Source organism: Hemicordylus capensis, chromosome 3, assembly GCF_027244095.1.
Source record: "Hemicordylus capensis ecotype Gifberg chromosome 3, rHemCap1.1.pri, whole genome shotgun sequence".
NCBI classification, from domain to species: Eukaryota; Metazoa; Chordata; class Lepidosauria; order Squamata; family Cordylidae; genus Hemicordylus; species Hemicordylus capensis.
In genome coordinates this window covers 308,132,367-308,151,602 of record NC_069659.1, presented here as the reverse complement: position 1 = coordinate 308,151,602, position 19,236 = coordinate 308,132,367, and the positions used below count along the sequence as shown (strand labels likewise).

Genomic DNA, 19,236 nt, shown 5'->3' with positions numbered 1-19,236 from the left:
CGTCGTGGGGGAGAAAGACACAGAACAATAATGATAAAAACCCACTCATCCTCCACTCAACACCGGCAACATAACCATCAGCCACTGAAAATCCTGTATAGGTCATATCAATAAGGGGAATGATGCAGGCAAAATCAAGTTTTGTTTGTTTCTTGGAGTCCCATTGAGTCAAATGGGAAACGAGGCACTTTACCACTTCTGCTGAAATAGATGTAACGCGAAGGCGCTTAGGTTTGTCTAAGCGCCATGCCATTGATTGGATTTTAAAACAAAAAAACAAAAAACTTCCCCTGTGCAGTCTCCTTGGCCAATATTAAACGCAGCTACCTCGTAAATAAAGCCCCCTAAACTTCAATGCATCTTGCTTGCAACAAGGGATGCACTTTAAAACCCAGTTAAAATTGTCTTCTTTGGGAGGAAAGAAAAACTGGGCGGTGGAAAACTAGAAAGTTATTCTTGTCTATTTTAGAAGTCGCTTCTAGGTAGACTCATATTAATATTTGGTTTTTTAAAAAATCATGAGAAATACCAACAGGAAAGCTTCCTCCTGAGTTTGAAAAAAGCCTCCTAAATAGCATAATTGATATTTTTCCCTCTAACGGGAGAGAAACATACTAATGTTACCGTCCATAAATAATTGCTTGGGTGTTGTTAATAGCTTTAATTTTCCCTGCCCATTTGATGTGCTGCAGGTTTAATATAGGGCACTTACTAATCCAATTAAAAGTGCACCTGGCCTGGAAGAGCTCTATAATTAGCAAGAGCATTTTTAGCTGTTTCCACTGGAAAGGCGTGAAATCCTCTCCGCTGGGCTAATATGGGGGTCCAGGCATTCGTGGCTAATCGTTCGCCTGGAATGTGAACAGTTCCCGGGCAGGGGAAAGTTGAGGGACTTTTGTCTCCTCTTGGGAAATGCAAAGTCACATAGACCCAGGGCTGCCCTTCCTCAGACCAAGCATCCAGGACTGGATTGGGACCCCCAGGACCTGCTAATGGCCTTAAAAATGACTTTTTACGCGCAGCGGGGGTACCCATTCCGGTGGAGCAGGAGACCGTCGGCTGACAACTCCACTGGAGTAGGCTGGCGAAGCGGTCAATGGAAGGGCCCGATTCAGCCAATGGGAGCCTTCCGAACCTCCTGGGACAAATTGCCTGCGATGCCAGCTTTCTTTCTTTCTTTTTTTATCTTAAGGAAGCTATTATGATTTTAGTCATTCACAGGGTGCGATGAAGCTGTCTGAACTGGGGGAAAGTTTCTGAGAAGCGAGGTTGGAGAGTGCTTCGTGTTTCAACGGCCTTTTGATTCACAGGCTTGACACCAAAGAACTAGATGATAATGCTAATAATAGTAATAATAAATAGTGACCATAAAAACCCGTTGCCTTTCTTTTAACCGATATTTTGTTTCGTCCTTCCACTCCTCCGCCCTTGCTGCTTTCGCAACTTTCTGGTTGGTGGGGCAAATCTGAATCCTCATGAAGCCCACCATGGCATTGTGTGCTGTGAAAGGAACGTCTGGTTCCGTAAGACGAGTATAGTCGACAATTTGCTATGCATGGCATGGGGAGGATGGGCCTACTTTGTCCTATGGGAATTTGCTAAGAGAGATCTATATGTCTCCATCTAGGTCAGAGTTGGCCTCATTTGGGAAACATGAATAATGGCGAGGTCTACTATTCAGAGAACTAAGAAACGCCAGCCTCCTCCTCCTCTCTCTTTGCTGATAGAAAGATAAATCTATCTATCTCAGATGCTTTCCAAATCCAATTACAATCGATCGTAAAATTCCCATGGATTTAATAGTTTTCGATTTCATCAATATTACTAGAGCTTCACAACTCAGCTTATTTATTCAAGTTCTGGAGTACTAGAAAGGAAATTATGTTAGGGTGCATGCCATAAATCTAGTTTAGAGGTCTGTAACTAGTTTACAAAGGCATAGCTAGTTTATTATTTGTATGTGTCCCCGCCCCCGGTAAAATCTAGCTCGCAATATATATCCTGAACATGCATACTCTCAAATACTCCCCCATCATCAACTACTCTTCTCATGTGAACCCTGACCTTTACTAAGTTTGAGCTTAAAACTAAAGACTAAATACATCTGGCCAAAGTTCGGTACCTCTGCACTGCAATCTTATGAAGGTTTACTCAGAAATAAATCCCACTGAGTTCAATGAGACCTATCCTCGAGAACTGTTTACCGGCTTGGATCTTGAAATCCATTTACCCAGCTCCCTTGAGAAGTCCATAATGCTGGGAAAAGTTGAAGGAAAGAGAAGAGGGAGATCAGCAGCAAGGTGGCTGGACTCGATCACGACAGCAATGAATGCACCACTGAGAGACCTAAAAGACCAAGTTGAAGGCAGATCGTCCTGGAGAGAATCTATCTATGGGGTCTCTAAAAGTCGACACCGACTTGACGGCACTGAATCAATCAAAGATTAAGTATCTGAGTAACTTTCTCCAGTTGAAATCGATGGGGCTTAAGGCTGGAATCTTATGTATCCTTACCTGGGAGCAAGTCCCATTAAACACAATGGGACTTACTTCCGAGTAAACGTACAGGCGCTTGTGTTGTAAAAATGCTACACGTTGACTAGATAGTGTTCATTTTTATTGGAAATGGGTTCTACTGGAGAGTTTTTGAAACGACTGAAATGATCATAATTAGTTCTGGGTAATAATTGGCTTTTTCTATTGGTGACATTATAGACTTTGTTGTGGCCTTGCTGTAAAGTCTAGCTAGTTATTTATTGGTGCCTTGAACTTCATAGCCAACAACGAATACAATTTAGGGTTTCTTGTAAGCGACTTGAGGCCATGTATATCTTGGAGAGGAGAACCCTGCAGGAATTCCAGCGTGTTGCGCTTAACTCGGCGTGCAGACCGGCCCGAGCTCTCCCCTCCCCGCCTCTCTCTGTTTTGCGCTCGGAGGGGCCTAAAGGGTAATAATTTTCCAATTAGAAGCTGCGGCTCCAGCCCAGCTCCGCTGTATGGAACTATTCAGCAACAGTCGCGTTGCGCCTGGCTGGCACGGCTGGTGCTCTCGCGGGCGAAGAAAACTCGGCGTTAGTGGTGCGGCGGAGAGAGGCAGGCGACAGCAATAGCACAGCACCTACAGCCAGGCTAGAAGGATTCCCGGCGCTGGAAAAGGCCCCGTTCGCAGAACCCATCTGGAAAGAAGAAGAAGAAGAAGAAGAAGAAGAAGAAGAAGAAGAAGAAGAAGAAGAAGGAGAAGAAGAAGGAGAAGAAGAAGAAGGAGAAGAAGGAGAAGAAGAAGAAGGTCCTATTCAAGCGTGTGTTTTGGGACTGGATTGTGTGGGTTGACTAAAAGTTGGACCCAAGTCATGCAGAAAAGGAAGGCTGTGAGGGAAGTCCTACTGCTGCTGCTGCTCCTCCTCCTATCAAAATGTATATGCTGCTTCTCAACATAGACAAATACATACATGGGGACTTACATACATTAGATACTTCCCTGTCCCAAAAGGGCTCACAGTCTTAAAAGAAACACAACGTAGACACCAGCAACAGCCACTTTTGCCGTGGGAGGGGGGTTTAGATAGGGGCAGTTGCTCTTCCCCTGCTAAATATAAGATAATCACTACTTTAAACGGTGCCTCTTTGCTTAGTTAGTAGGAGTTCTACTGGAATTAAGTAGTGCTTTAGGATAACTCTTGAGTAGTTCCACTGAGCAACTTAGTCTGGATGTCAGCGCCAGTGACACCTAACACATGTTATGTGCTTCCACATAACAAAATTCAAAATCACATTCTAATCAGGCTACTGTGTGCAGTCTTATTCTGTGCTGGTCTACTCGGAAGTAAGTCCTTCGGGGTTGAACAGGGCTTGCTTTCAAGTAGGTGTGCTTAGAGTTGGGCTTCTGTACAAAAGCAATATCCTGCGACCAGAATCTGCATCTGTCGATTACTTCCTGTTCAGTACAGCAATGTTGCATTCACTTATGTAGTAGTAAAATTTACTGAAGTGAATGGGACTTAATTTCCAACTGAATGCATTTAGAAAAGGATCTGAGTATAAAACTGTATTGGAAGCAAATCTGGATATAAATTTGGATTATTTCTATCAGGAGTTCTCAAACTTGGGTTCCTAGGAATTGTTTGAATATTACTGCTCCCATCATCACAAGACACAATGGATGGATGATGGGAGTTGTAGTCCAGCAACATATGGGACCCAAGTCTGAGAATCCATGCTTTATAGTTGGGATATGGTGTTACCTTTACAAAGGCATACAGATGAACTGCCAATTCTACAACAGTTAAACTGAAGTATTTGGATTAAGAAGTCTGGTATAGTGGGGGCCCCAGGAAAAAAATATATTGGGCCGGCGGGAGACAAAAGGGGCAAAGTTCATTTCAGGGAGGAGAGAACCTACATTTGTCCTACATGATTAATTCCTGAAAAATGTGATAGATTTCACATTATTATTATTACATTTATCTCCCACTCTTCCTCCAAGGAGCCCAGAGCGGTGTACTACACACTTGAGTTTCTTTCACAACAACCCTGTGAAGTAGGTTAGGCTGAAAGAGAAGTGACTGGCCCAGAGTCACCCAGCTAGTTTTATGGCTGAATGGGGATTTGAACTCGGGTCTCCCCGTCCTAATCCAGCACTCTAACCACTACACCACGCTGGCTCATTAATACTTTAATACTTCCATCCTAAATGTTATCCCTGAAGAAAGTCCTACTGATATTGATGGCGTTATCTATCAAGTAGGTATGCTCAGGGTTGCAGCAGGCTTATTTTAATGTCCACTTATGATCAGCTGTGGGAGTGAAGCTAATCAGATGAATTTGCTCCCCCTTTAGCGCAGCCTTTGGTCTCAATGGTAAATGCATATTTCTTAACTGGACTTTGGGTTTGCTAAGGACTGAAGGAGGAGTTAAGCATATCTGGGGCCCAGTTAAAGGACGGAGGTCACAATGAATGAACCTGCTGGCAAAGGTTCTTACAGGAGTCCCTTTGGAATGGATAGAAGCTGCTCAGGAACGTTAGCAGCTCTCTGTCCTTGCCATGGGCCTTGCTAAGTAGGTGAATTGTGCCTCAGAAGGAACAAGCTCAGGTTGGTCTGTTTGTCTTCGTGCATAAAGAGTCCTGAGTTGCTCGTGCGCTCTCTCTCCCCCCCCCCCACTCTCTCTCTCTCTCTCTCTCTCTCTCTCTCTCTCTCTCACACACACACACACACACACACACACACAGAGCGAAGACTCTAAACCTGGGTGGGTGATGGCACCGAGCGAGGCAATGAGATGTCACTGGAGTGTAACGAATAACAAATTATAACAATTTTCTTTCTAAAACGGAGCGAGGCACAGAAATAATATATCACATTTACAACCTCTCACCTTCCAATCCAACTAAACTCCATGGAAATCAATGGAACTTATTTTCAAGTGAATTGTTGAAGATCATGCTGGAAAGAAAGCTGATAGATCTACTTTGTGCTCTGCATACCGGCTGTGTTCTGTTTAAAGCTGTCCTCTCTTTAATTTAACTAAAACATAATAGAAGACATGATGGGCGCACACATCCAGTTGGGTATGAGGGCTGCAATTCCAAAGTTGGGTATGAGGGCTGCAATCCAAGTCCAATTACTTGGGAGTAAAGTTTATTTTCTTCAACAAGACTTGCTTCTGAGTAAACATGCCCAGGTTTCGGCTGCATAGCTAAAAATGGAGTGTGTGTGTGTGTGTGTGTACACACTCCTGCCTTGCAGTAGTGGTCCAGTTGATTCGAATAGGACTACTTTGGAGCAAAGTGGTAATCGCTACCATATAGAATAATTGGGTGCAATCCCTATTAGTAAATATAAGTCCTATAAGTTTAATGTGTTCTCTGGGTAAGTCCATGTTCTTGTGGGTTTAATTAAATGCAACTATGTTGAACACACAGGAATAATGCCACAGCACTGAAGCTCTGACTGATCTGTAGCACAGAAATAATGGACTTATCTTCTCTATACAACGAAAAGTGACTACATTCAACACCTCTGTTTAATGAATAGTGTCCCTCACATGCATCTTAAACACAAGTTTCCCAATGAAACTTATTCTCAAGGAAAAGTTTAGATCCAGAGTTTATCAGCTCAAACTTATCTGCAAGGTACAGTAGATCCATGTTTCAAGAGCCCTCCCACTTCAGAAAGCTGACTGGATCCTTCAAATAAAACGTTCCTCACGTGGTCACTCAGTCACTCCCAAATGCAACTGGCAAATAAGAAGAAGGACCAAACCGAACTCTGTGAGAGTTCAGAAGAAGCCAGAGGCCTTCAGTGCATAACTGGGCATGTTTTTAAAATATAACCAAAAACAAGAAGTGCAATTTATAATGTGGGTCTGGGGTGGGGTGGGGAAATCAGATTTCTATGAAAACCAAGAATTTTTCTGGTGTCGATGTGTTTTCCTGATCCATTTAGTTTTCATGATGAAATTTATGCTAGGATCAACAATTGGTGTCCCCTCCTGAATATATCACATGGAAACCAGGGTCATTATTTCATAGGACTCAGCCCAAGTTTTAATAATAGAAATAAAATAACTACGAATTTTATTTTGTCTTCTTCAGAGTTGGCTAAGTCCCTATTATTTTTAGGGGTTCACATTTTCGTTCTTCAAATGCCATCTCAGTAGATTTCAAGGCCTGGTTAATGTGTAAAGCAAAGTGTGTTGTTTTAAAATGTGTTTCTATAGCTTTCTCCAATTTTTTCTTTTTTTGAAAGTGGTTATAATAATTTCGGGGGGGGGGGTTCTGACGAACTGGAGTTTGAGATTCATTATGACCAAAATTTAAATAAAACATTTGAGGAACTTCTCTACTATTGAAGACAACTCCCTCCAACAACAAAAATAAAATCGTAATAATGAGAGCCACATTCCAATGATTTTGGTGCTGTTCAAAACGTCTGCACTATCTCCAAGGCTTTCTGCACACAGAATTCCGTTCAATCATCATCATGGTGGTGGGTGGGTGGGGTGGGGGAGAGAAATCAAGCTTTTAATTTTCTTTGATTAAAATAAATCAAAAGGTTTTACCTTCCAGGACAGAAAATAAGCAACAAACAGATTTTATATTTTTAATCCAAAATATATCATAAATTGGGGAGGGCGGCGGCGGGGGAGAAGACTTAAGCCCTAAACGCATTGTTTCCTTTATTTCAAAGGGGGGAAAACCTGCACGATTCTCATCCTTTTGATTGATTAAGGTCTTGAATAACTTGAGGCTTGAGAGTGACAGTTACTGAATAGACTATTGCAAATAAAAAGCACTGTGGAAAGCCGGGCTGGCACTTCAGAGTGTAAAGGAGGCGAGTTTGCTGGCACTTACCAAGTTATAAATAAAAGGACATACACAATAGTACCTTCTTTAAAGACAGACAGTCTTTACAACACTCCTGGCGTCATATCCTGCTGTGGTCACTTCAGCTCCTAGTCAGTCTTTTCTTTTTCCCCCTTTCTTTCTTTCTAAACTTTTTTTTCCAGAGTAGTTTAGTTTCAATGCTACAATAAATTCCTGGGAAGAGCTGCTTCTTAGCAAGGTTCACTTTAACACACACACACACACATATATAGGAGTTTGTGTTTTACATACACACACGACACAGCTCCATTCATAAAGACGCCTACCCATCTTTTCTGTGTTTAAAGCAAGAATCCCCTTTGGGTTCCATGGCGACTGCTGTGGTTAACATAGGTCTGCTTGCACCAAAGGCTTAATTCCTCCGTGCAACGACTGCTTTGAGAAGTTTTTCGCGAAACACGCGCGCGCGCAAGAAATATTCCCCACACCCGGTTTGTTCGATGCCAGACGCATGCCCAGAGGAACCTAGTAGCCTGTGGTAGTCGGTAGATAGCAAGACAAAGACAGATCTCAAGAGAAACGCCGAAGTCTCTTTTTAATGTCTCCCAAGCTAACCCGTCCAGCTGCACATTTACAACCGCTCAGCAAAGAAAGAAGAGGTGGCCAGAAAGAGCGAGGCAGAGAAAGACACTGACTTGGAGCCATGCAAGAGGCCGGCTACTTCCTCATTGTCATCTCTCCTCCACAGTGGCATTGCGCCAAGAGCAGTTGTAAAAAGGAATGGACCGTCCTCCCCCCGCCCCCCCGCCCCCGCTTTCCCCCCTCCTCCCCGGCTCCTCCTGCATTTTCTCCTGTCCAGCCATTCTCTGAAAGAAAAGACACTTTATCAAGGGAAGAGAGGCAAATCCCGGGTCACACTCCTAAGCTGGAGCCCTCGATTGTAATGATGAGAAGAGAAAGTTGGAGCTTTCGTCCAATCAGCGTCTGTCTTCTCCAGACGGGACAGTCTCCCCGCTGGCCAATCGCGGCGCAGAGATCCTAAGGAAGCTTGGGGTGAAAGAACTAATAAATACTCCAGGGCTGAGTTTCCTTTCACTCTGTATCAACAACAGGAAGAAATCATTCCTGCCACTCAAGCCCAGTTCCTATCAAAGTGAGCTCATCCCACGACAGGGGCCAAGCAGCTCGCGGCTCTCTTCCGAGCCGCTTAAGCTGTTACAAGTCCCCTTTCTTCGGGCAAAACTTTTCTCCTCGCGTCTCTCTCCCTCCCCCCCCCCAACTTTGCTTCGAGCTATTACCTTTTATTGACAAACTGAGAAGGGAAAAACCATCTTCCCTTCTCCCTTCCCATAGTTTCCCCTCCCTTTTCTTTCTTTTTAATATCTTTTTTAAAAGATAAATTAAAACTCCCTGCCTTGTTCTGTGCGGATCTTTTCACCCGAACTGACCTGTTTCCCGCCCCCCTCCGCAATACGTGGATATAATACGCTTAAGAAAGTCAAGCTGCGTCCAAAATGACAACTCTGGCTGGAGCTGTCCCAAGGATGATGCGACCAGCTCCTGGACAGAATTATCCTCGCAGTGGGTTCCCATTAGAAGGTAAGACTGTTCAGCAGGATCCTGGAAAAGTGAACCCTGCACTTGTGCAAGACTCTGTGTGTGTGTGTGGGGGGGGGGAGAGGCTCTAAGCTCATGTATTAGTGGAGCCGAAGAAGCAAGTTGAAAAATATATTTCTATATTACAATGACCACAGTAGGCAAACAAGAATATGAGAAGATTAAAGTTATAACTGTAAGAGGCTTGTAAACAAGTGACACTTGGAAATAAGTGCCACTGAAATTAACGGGGCTTACTTACTTATTTAGGATTGGAGTGTAACTATTCCCAACAGCACAGAAAGTTGTACAAGGAAATGTGCGCTCCCCAAGAGTAGTAAAGACACATTTGGGGTGTGTGTGTGTGTGTGTGTGTGTGTGTGTTTGTGTGTGTGTGTTTTGAAGAGTGAAAATTTGGAATCTAAAGGGGGGGTAGTGCAAGTCAATTTCACTCTAGTCTTCGTGTCAATTTCTCTTTACCGCGATGCAGTTAGAATTGTCATGTACCTGAGCAATAATACATTAGCAGATGAACATGTCTTAAACTTGATCTCAGTTTTGGCGTGGGGATACTACATTTCTGATTCAATAAACAGACAAAAACAAGCAAAAACTTCCTTCATCTGACCAGGACCAGGCCCTGCAATTGTTTCACTCCTGTTTTCATTGCCAGTAGTATTTGGTACTGCTCATAACTACTACCGAACAACCACCACCCCACTATACTGCTACTTAGCAGCAAGCACAGGTGAATATTCAATTAATATTCATAGTGGATATTAATTCCATCTAACTAGTCATTTCAACTCAAACGCGTTTTCTCTTTTTCCTCTCTTTTACCAAACTTTTGCTCCTTTGCCATTACAATGCCAAATAAAACATTTCTGCTGGACAGTGCTCAATCACCCCCAAGAGAATCCATGTGGACGTTTACTGTTTGGAGCAAACCTGTTCAGAATTCCGCTTCCATTTATTTAGAGGAATCTCTCAAGATACCTGGGGGGTTCCTCCCACCTCCACTCTGCAGTTTTAACTGATTGAAGTGTGGGAACCTTCCGCTTCGACCTCAAAGGGCTAAGGAAATAATAACAGGTGAAACAGTTATTGCCTGTATATGAAACATGGGAGGTAAGAAACTAGCAATTTCTTCACTCAACTGGTGGACATTTCAAAAGTGGCAAAACAAACTGAAATCGTGGGAATGGCTTTAGAACTGAAGGGGTGAACATAGGCTAACGGTCTGATTTACGGACAAACAGACTAAAACAGAAATAACATGCCCATCTTCTATCTTTCGGAAAAAGAGCTGCACTCAACCCCATCCCACGAGCCTAACAGCGGGATCAGCATTTCTGTTCCCTCCCCAAAACTATGCTTCTTTCCCTTTTCCTCCGCACCATCGCCAAATGTTAAACCCCATGCTGCGCAAGCAAATATTACCTTCTTATTTTTATTTTAAAAGAGAGTGATTTCAAACTGAACTAGGAGACTCCAAGGAGATCCCAGGATGACAAACAGTTCAGGATCCCCCTTACCTTCTTCCACAAGAAAAGGACGGATTAAATGGAAATGAATGCCCTGTATTCAGAGAACTAATTACAGAAAAGTTGCCATTTCTCCGATTTCTTCGCTTCCCATATAGATATGTTTATATTTACTCAGCAATTCACTTCTCTGAGCGGCTCTCAACAAAAATACTCCCAGTGCTTAGAAGCCTACGCAAAAATACTTGCTTTCCCTTCTTGGGAGAGAAATAATGTTTTAAAAGACGAAGCAACCTGTGGTAACCAAATTAGTCCCGGATTTCAGCGTCGATGTGGAATTGAGTGTTTCAAAATCTAACTATATTTGTCAAGACGGAAAGGTTTATTAGACTGAAAGCCCAAACCCCTTGGACGACAGTTGTGCTGAAATCCAGAAACTGTTGCACCACATCAGGTACAACATCACATCCTTATATCTCACTGATCCAGAAGAAGTGTCACTCGGGATCGGGATCCACAGTTCTTAAAACGGTTTTACATTCTTACTTCAACCTGAACTGTATATTGACAAGGTGAGAAAATCCACGCTAGCAACCTAGGGCGAGAGGACAGGGTCACCAAAGGTTGTTAGGAAGGAACCCAGCGGTGTAAACTCCTCTTGGACATGAGCTCGAACAGTGTCGCGTAAAAGTGTTTCGGATTGGCATGCTAGGCTGACACGGTCCCATCGGCTATATGAGGAGTGCAGGCGGTGTCTGTTTAATAGCATGTCTGTCACAGTCTGTGTATGTCCTGTGAATGGTCCTTGTACACGGTATGTGTGTAGGGATGGGGAAGTGGGGTCAGGCTACCTGGCCCGCTCGAAACAAATCCACTTTTCTTTTTCTTTTTCCTCTGTCCAGTGTCGACTCCGCTGGGCCAAGGCCGAGTCAATCAGCTCGGGGGCGTTTTCATCAACGGTAGGCCTTTGCCCAACCACATCCGCCACAAGATCGTGGAGATGGCCCATCACGGCATCAGGCCTTGCGTCATCTCTCGCCAGCTGCGAGTGTCGCATGGTTGCGTCTCCAAGATCCTCTGCAGGTACCAGGAGACCGGCTCCATCCGGCCTGGGGCCATCGGGGGCAGCAAACCCAAGGTGAGGAAGGAACTTTGTCTTTGATTCAAAGAGGGGAAGAAGCTGAACAGTGCTGGGCCGTGTACTTGGAGGAGGATTAGCTGTCATCAGGATAATTGAAGGCCTAAAATGTGGGAACTCCACATTTGCATGTTTGTGGGCATTTTGAAAACTCTAATCTGTACTTGTGAATAGGGAACAAGGGAGATAGAGAATTTTGGATTAATTAAGGAGAAGTAAGGTAAAGTGAGGTCCTGTGTATGTTCCTTTGGAGAGAGTATACACACTCCGTGGGAGCAACAGGCAGCTCCTCACCTCTATGAGGTGTTCACCCGCTGAAACGGACACATACCGTTTAGATCCTGTATCCCTTACAATCCTTTAAAGAGTTCCTTCCTTCCTTCCTTTCTTCGTTTGAGAGCCTTTAGGGCATTCAGTAAATCCGAGTGCCAAAGGACTCCTCTCTTAAGACCTGCATTTTGTCTGCGAATGCGAAGCGAAGAGGGAGCAACCCATTTAACTCCAGAGCAAACCTCTTTCTTTTCAGACTGATGCATGCGCTATGAATCTCAACTCCCGCCCCATTTATCGGCCTCTTTGCTCTGTGCAAGATGTCAGACAACTTGGCCACCAAATACACCAAATGTCTTCAGCTAGTTAAATCTCTCTCTCTCTCTCTCTTATATATATATGGCTTACTATAATGGTCCCGATCCTTAGATGTCCTATTTAGGATATAGGGATGTTAATAACCCCTTTCCAAGCAGGACAGAAACACAGCAGGACAGAAATCTCTGCCGCCCCTTCACTTGGGTGCGGTTTTTTTAAACTCACTGCTCTATCGAGCACCGCTTCGCAGGGCTCCTGCTTATGTGCGATCGATCCATCCCATCCCTTTAGACAGTTCAGTTCCCTGATTCCAAACTCTTTCTAGTGTGTAAAAGCGAGTTTTAAATCGTGAACAATCGTCGAGCCTTATATTTGAAGTATTTTAGAAAAGTTCCAGATAATTAAACCCGGGACAAATCCAGCCCTGAGTAGTTTCAGATGATCAACAGATCCCGTGGATGGCTCAGAACAGTGCCCTTAGTGTCCTCCTATAGCCCAGTACCCGAGTCAGTTCAGAGTCAGTTCACTGCAGCCCTAAGGCTATGGTCTTAAACAGGGTTTCTTAAAAAATACTGAAATCAGTGTGCCAAGGAACGATAACATTTAATGACTTTTACCGGATCTAAAGGACATCCAGAGCCAACTATGTCCAAGAGAAACTGGGGCTCTCGATTCTATCTATCTATCTATCTATCTATCTATCTATCTATCTATCTATCTATCTATCTATCCTCCCAACTTTCATTAAAGCTCTGTTCCCAACTCAGGCCCTAACAGATTATTTCCCCCTCCCCGAAACTAACTCCTATTTAAATAAACCGGTGTGCTTTCAAGTAAGTATTAATAAGTTCTTTCTGAGTGGTGTTTTGTTTTGTTTTTTGTCAAACGGCACACATTTCTAGCATGCGAATATTTAAATAGTTTAAATAAAATATTTTCTATAGACAGATAAAAATCGAATAATTGTTCAAATGTGCTTTTATATGTAAAGCAACTATAATCTGGTTTTAAGGTTAAAAACAAAACACTTTCCTTCCAAAACTTCCCAGTTTTGAATAAATATATCCCGAATTTTGTGTTTTCTATTTCCCTCCCGTTTCTCTCTAAAGGGCAAGGTAATGTATAGATTTAAACTCCAAAAACATACAGAGTTTTATATCATAAATACGTTTTATATAGAAACCTAAACTGCAAGACTGGATTCTAATTATGTTGGGGGGGGGTGAGTAAAAGACTTTGAGTGGATTGTTATTTTAATATTCTGTAATCTCAGTGAACTTCGTGATTTTTCCGTGTATTTTGAAAAGAGGTATTAAGGGACAGCGCCTTGTTTTTTGGGAATTTCAGTGGGTAGTTTTTACTTGACTAAAGTTTCAATGAACTTTTGGAACTCTTTTATGGCATTTTGTTCTGTTATTAAATGAATGGGATTTTTGTTTTGTTTTGTTGTTACATTGATGATCACGACGGTCCGTCGCCCTTCTTGTTAGTAATTTCTGGTTTTATACTCCAGGACATTACTTGAGAGTGGGTCCTATTGATTTTAATAGGCCTTTATTGCTGCGCTATGGCTTTAGGACCGGCTGGCAACTCGCTTCTTCCCTGAGCCCCCTTACGAAGATATTTAATGTGACACAGAGTAACGATTCCTACTTTTCTATATTATTGTGCCTTCCAATCCTTCATTACATTTCTGCCACCCAAATGATCAGATGGTTTATATAGAGTACTGTTAATTTTAAGTGCTGGTGGTTAAGTTGCTTCATAGCCTTGCCTCAGCTGCTTTGCGTCAAATTGACACCCCAGGCTCTACTGAAAAACTGATGAGATGAACTATTGTTTTGAGAGGATACTGGATTTTGTCCTCATTTTCAACAGCATCAATCCGAAGCGATTCCACTCCTAATATACTCCAGATGTATTGAGTCCTCGGTTTCCTTTTCCTTTTCCTTTGCTTTCCTTTTCTTTCTTTCCCCCTTCTCTTCTTTTGGCATCAATTGACTTATTTCCAATAACCAACCTTCCTTCCTTCCTTCCTTCCTTCCTTCCTTCCTTCCTTCCTTCCTTCCTTCCTTCCTTCCTTCCTTCCTCTCTCTCTCTCCCCCTACCCCATACCCACAAAGTGTACAAACTTTTGTTCCCTTTCTGGCTCGTTTTTATTAAAGCAGGTGACAACGCCGGACGTCGAGAAGAAAATCGAGGAATACAAGCGGGAGAACGCGGGCATGTTCAGCTGGGAGATCCGGGACAAGCTACTGAAGGACGGCGTGTGCGATCGAAACACCGTGCCTTCAGGTAAGTCCACAGAGGAGTTGCCCCGTGTGTGTAGCGTTTGGACTGTCGACAGGAGAGGCCACCGGCCGGATCCTTCTCCCAGTTAAGCCCAAACCCTTAATCGACGACACCTGGCGTTGACACCCGCTTCTAAGACTGCGGTCCTACCCACTCGGGTGCCTGGGAATAAATCCCATTTATCGTAGTGGGGCTTACATCTGAGTAAATATTACCTCCCCTACCTTACCTTACCATGTACCTACTTGACATTTGGAAGCTGACTCCGTTGATTTCAGTGTTTTTGTACGGATTCCAGGTAAATGTTTAAAACGACCTGGAGCCTTATTTGGAAATGAATGGGCACTAAAATCAATGGGACCTTTCTAAGTAAATGTGTTAGTCCCTTGAAATAATTGCAAACTTTAGTAGAAATCACCCAGTCCTACAGGTATTTAATTACATCCCGATTTCAGTACGTGTATTGAGAAGTAAGCTCTGTGGAAACCAGTGAGACGTATATATTCTTTAGTATAGTTTACAACTCGATCCAGATTTGGTTTACTCAGAAGTACATCCCTTTAAATTCTGCTTCCAACCGCATTGTATAAAAATTGCAGCCTTAAGAGTGCCACTCGGGAACACCTTGGTCCCACTAGAACTTTCTTCGCACACAAACAAAAAAGCTGGCTGCAATTCTACGGACACTTAATCGAGAGTAAGCCCTATTGAACATTGAGGCAAAGGACCGCAGTGGCATCCAGTTATTTAAGAGCCGATTATAGTTGGTTTCCCAAGAATTTAGCTGACTGGGTTTTGGATTGGGGTGAATTTCATCCAGAGTCCCCATCAGACTCTGAAAGAGCAACAACATTACTCAGACAGGGTTTGAGGTCCTTGAGATGGTTCGGGCGATTTGGTAGATTCGTGCGTAAGATCATACATATGGTATGACTTTATTTTATAGGCATTGGATTAAAGGGAAAACGATGGTGTAGCGTTGGGGAAGGGGTGTGGGTAGTGCGCTATATTGTAAAAACAGCGAGAAGACGAGCAACCGTCAGGGATTGTAATTTTCTTGAGTTCATCAGTCAGGATGATCCGATTCATCACAAGTTAAGCACATGCATCCCAACCAGATAGGACGGTTTGGTGGGCGGCATCGCTTTCCTCCGTCCTCTCTCTCTCTCTCTCCTTTGCTCTGAGAGGGCTTTCAGGGGACGGGAATGTTTAGCAGGCGGGATGGGGGGCGGGGGCTGGAGCGGCACTTTATAAGAAAGAAGCTCCATTATGGGCTGGAAATGGAAAAGGGCTTTGCCATACAGACTGTCTTTCTTTGATGTCAGCTCCTCCAGAGCCTTCTTGCCCCTTCATCGTTCTATGGAAAGTGCCGTTCTGTGGGAGAGTTCCTAACCCATCATCATTTTTAGGAGTTTTGCTTTGAACTGCCACGGGATGTGGACTACATTTTCCCTCAGTTAATCGGGGGTGGGGTGAAGGGGGAAGACGCGTGGAGACACGAAGGAGTGGGGTACCCATGAAGGGAGCGCAACTTCTTGAAAGGAAGGCGTCGGTGATTTGGGGCGCTATGAGGGGGATCGCAGCAGCCTCTAGCTTGAAAGTTTCCCACTCCGGGCAAGTTGCTGCTTAACAAAGGGAGGGGTTTTCAGCAGAAGTACCGTCGCCACTCTTGGTATGTCGACGTTTTGGCAATGAGTAGCCGTAGACCCGTGTGAGACCCTTTAGAACCGTGTAAATAAAGTTCTATTACAATCCGTGGGGGTGCACTCCTAGGGGAAGGGGGCTTGTACATTCTCTCTAAGGTATATTATCTTGGAAGCAGGTCCCATTGGTTACCGACCCTCTGGTCTGTGAAACTTGGGAATAATAAGGGCACAAACAACTCACTGAAATCACTTCGAATTAGATGTGTTTCAAGCGCCATCTATTTCGGAGTGATTTCCTTTTTCGAGAGTAAGCTCCGCTGAACACGAGACCGACTTCCACATAAACGTGCGCAAGGTCGCCCTGCAAAACTGAAATCTGAAATATGCGGAGAGACCGACCCTGCCTTCGTTTATTCAGAAGGACGTTCCTCCGAGTTCAGTGGGGCTTACCTCCAAGTAAGTGTGCTGCAGATTACAGTCATCGTCAGGAAGCAATGCTTAGTACCGGGAAGCGTGTTTAGTGCAGGGGCCTTGCCCAAATGGCTCGTGGTTCCTGATTCCCTGCCTGCCGCCTACACTGTCTGTTACTGTACCACTCTTATTGCGCGCTGGAAATCGCACGTGGTTTCTTAAGGCTCGGCCAAGTGAAAAGGGGTTCGAAGAACCGGAGATTTCCACGCGCAAACTCAACGCGTCATCCCTTAGTCCCCGAGGGTTGTTCCCCACTTCGCCAAGCAAACGTCGCTTCGGGGCCACTCGCAGCTGCTGCCTTCTTCTAGCTTCTGCTTCACTCCTCTCTTTCCTCCCCTTTCTTCCCAAAGTGAGCTCCATCAGCCGCATTTTGAGAAGCAAGTTTGGGAAAGGAGAAGAAGAAGAACCCGAGCTGGAGAGGAAGGAAGTGGAGGAGAGCGAGAAGAAGGCCAAGCACAGCATCGACGGCATCCTCAGCGAGAGAGGTAAGGACCTGCCGCCTCCTCTCTGGAGGGCGGCGAGGGCTGCTTCGCATTAAACAGGCGTCGAAGGTGTTCGGGGCCAGAGTTTGGCGGAGTGAAAGAAACCTGTCGGCGGAGGACCCTTTGGGGGATGGCGGCTCAGTCACGCTCACCAGGAAGAGTGGGGTCAATTTGGCAGGGTGGGGTGGACGTGGGGAGGAGGACTGCGTGTTGGGAGAACTTCCAGAAAGCACGGTTGGCAGATCTCCTCGGTCGTTGGTCCTTAATCGCTGGATGGTGTTTGGGGAAAGGACTTGGGGAGGGGGGCGCGTCGACAAAGGTCCCCGTCGTGGTTGGTAAGGGCTTTTAAGGCAGAGATATTCAGAGGGCAGATTTCGGTGGTGGGGAAAAGGCCTTTCAGAGCTGGTGTAAAGTCAAGGAGAGAAGGTGGGGTTTTTTGTTTTTTAAAAAATGGTGGTCGACAGTCTCAGCGGTAAAAGTGACTCGCAGAGAAGCAATTTTCTTTGGAAGTGTTTTGGAAATCTGGCACCTGCATCTAGGCCGTGGAAGCCAGACGGACTGTAGCTATATTTGTGCCGCCTCTTGTCTCGGAAACCGCAGGACTATCCTATCGTCAGACTTGCCATGGAGGAAAATTCCTTTTCCATTTCAACGGAATTTCTTTCTCAGCTAGAAGATCTGTGGCAGACATTTGGAATTATGTCTTACCTTCCTAAAAGAGCTTAGGGAGGTGACCATGGTTATCTCCCTTATACCCTCACAACAACCCTGTAGGGTAGGTTTGACTGAGAGTGACTGACTGACTTAACAAGGTGAGCTTCATAGTGAGTTTCATAGGTTTGCTGAGTAAGGATTTGATCCCACCCAGGTCTCGCTGGTGAAAACCCAACATTAGTAGCCACTATATCAAGTGTGGAGAAATGTCTTCTGTGGTTAGGGTAGTAGGGGCAATAATGAGGTTGGTTGGCCATCTTTTCCCTGCTGGTCCTGCTCCTGTGCCATGAACAGCGCAGCTGCCTGACACACTGAAATAAAGCTGTGAAGATGGTTATAAGTAGTGAGCAAAGTTTCATTTCCTTAATTTCTGTGTGTCAAAGCAGTCTTAAAAGGCATAGAAGCAGGGTCAGATAGAAAGGTGGCGACCCTAAATAAACATCGGACCCACTGTCCATCTCAACTGAACTGTAGAACTTGATTTCAACCCACCTTCTGCACACATTGGCTGCAATCCAGTCATAGCTGCCCACTCGTCAAGTCCCGTTGAAATAGAGCACGCAGAAGAACTCTTGAGATGGATTGTGGCGATTCTTTAAAATAAAGTCCCTCTGGTTTCAGTAGACCTTTCATTCAGTGTGTCCAGAACACAGATCGTGTTGGGAACAACTCTCACTGATTTCAAAGGGACTTACTTCGAAGTAGTTCTGTGAAATAGATCAGGCCACAGGCGCTCTTCCTGGGGAGTAAGTGTCCCTGAAGTTGGAAGCGTTTACTTCCGAGTACACTGGCAGGTATAGATTTGACCTGTAAATGTTCGTTACCGAGAAATCCTTTTGATCTCTAGAACTCTGTCCAAGTTGTCCTCCTGCCTTGAGCTTTTTTAAGGACTTGGAAGCATATCTCACTGATATCCACTAAACTCACTTCAAGGTAAATGCATTCGCTAGCGGCCTGATATTTCACAGAACTACTTCGACGTAGGTCCCGTTGAATCAGCGAGAGTTGTTCCCAACACGATCTGTGGTACTGTGTACGAAGAAGTGGAAGGATGACAGACAAGAGTGGAGTCTGCTGGAAAGTAAGAGGCGCTCTCTAAACACATCAGGGCTGGGGAACCCATGATATGCAGCCCGCAGGACTTGCTTCTTCCTAATGTGTGTTAAAATCGGCTTGTAATGTCTATGTGTTTTCGATGCAAGACTGAAGTGGAGCCGGAGGTCACTTTAAGAACCTGCTCCCCACTCTATCAATATTTGCACGGAAGTAAATAAATCCCACGGATTCCAGCGACCCTTAAATTTCGAAGCTGGCGGGCGTAGCATGGTGGCAAGAGGGTTTCTTAACATAATTCACGTTGAATTGGGTGACCTGCTGAGGTTAGTGGTGGGATGTGCTTTCCGTGTGTCTGTGTGCACGCACAACGGTCTTCCACTATAAGGCAGAGATCTACACCGCACCTTTTAGAGCAAGCATAAATCTTTAGAACAAGGATACAGAA

General features: G+C 44.5%; 1 protein-coding gene across 2 annotated transcripts in view; it reads left to right on the top strand.

Moving 5' to 3' along the window:
* The first annotated feature begins 8,791 nt into the window (after positions 1-8,791).
* The window catches only part of PAX3 (paired box 3), a 187,218-nt gene continuing 176,773 nt past the window's right edge, over positions 8,792-19,236 (top strand). Inside the window, exons 1-4 of one of the 2 annotated variants that reach the window (XM_053304522.1) lie at positions 8,792-8,923; positions 11,307-11,542; positions 14,299-14,425; positions 16,890-17,024. In XM_053304522.1, coding sequence (XP_053160497.1) covers positions 8,839-8,923; positions 11,307-11,542; positions 14,299-14,425; positions 16,890-17,024 — 583 coding nt within the window. In that variant the 5' untranslated portion in view covers positions 8,792-8,838. Of the gene's footprint in view, positions 8,924-11,306; positions 11,543-14,295; positions 14,426-16,889; positions 17,025-19,236 lie in introns of both variants that reach the window. The other variant, XM_053304521.1, reaches the window with a different exon arrangement.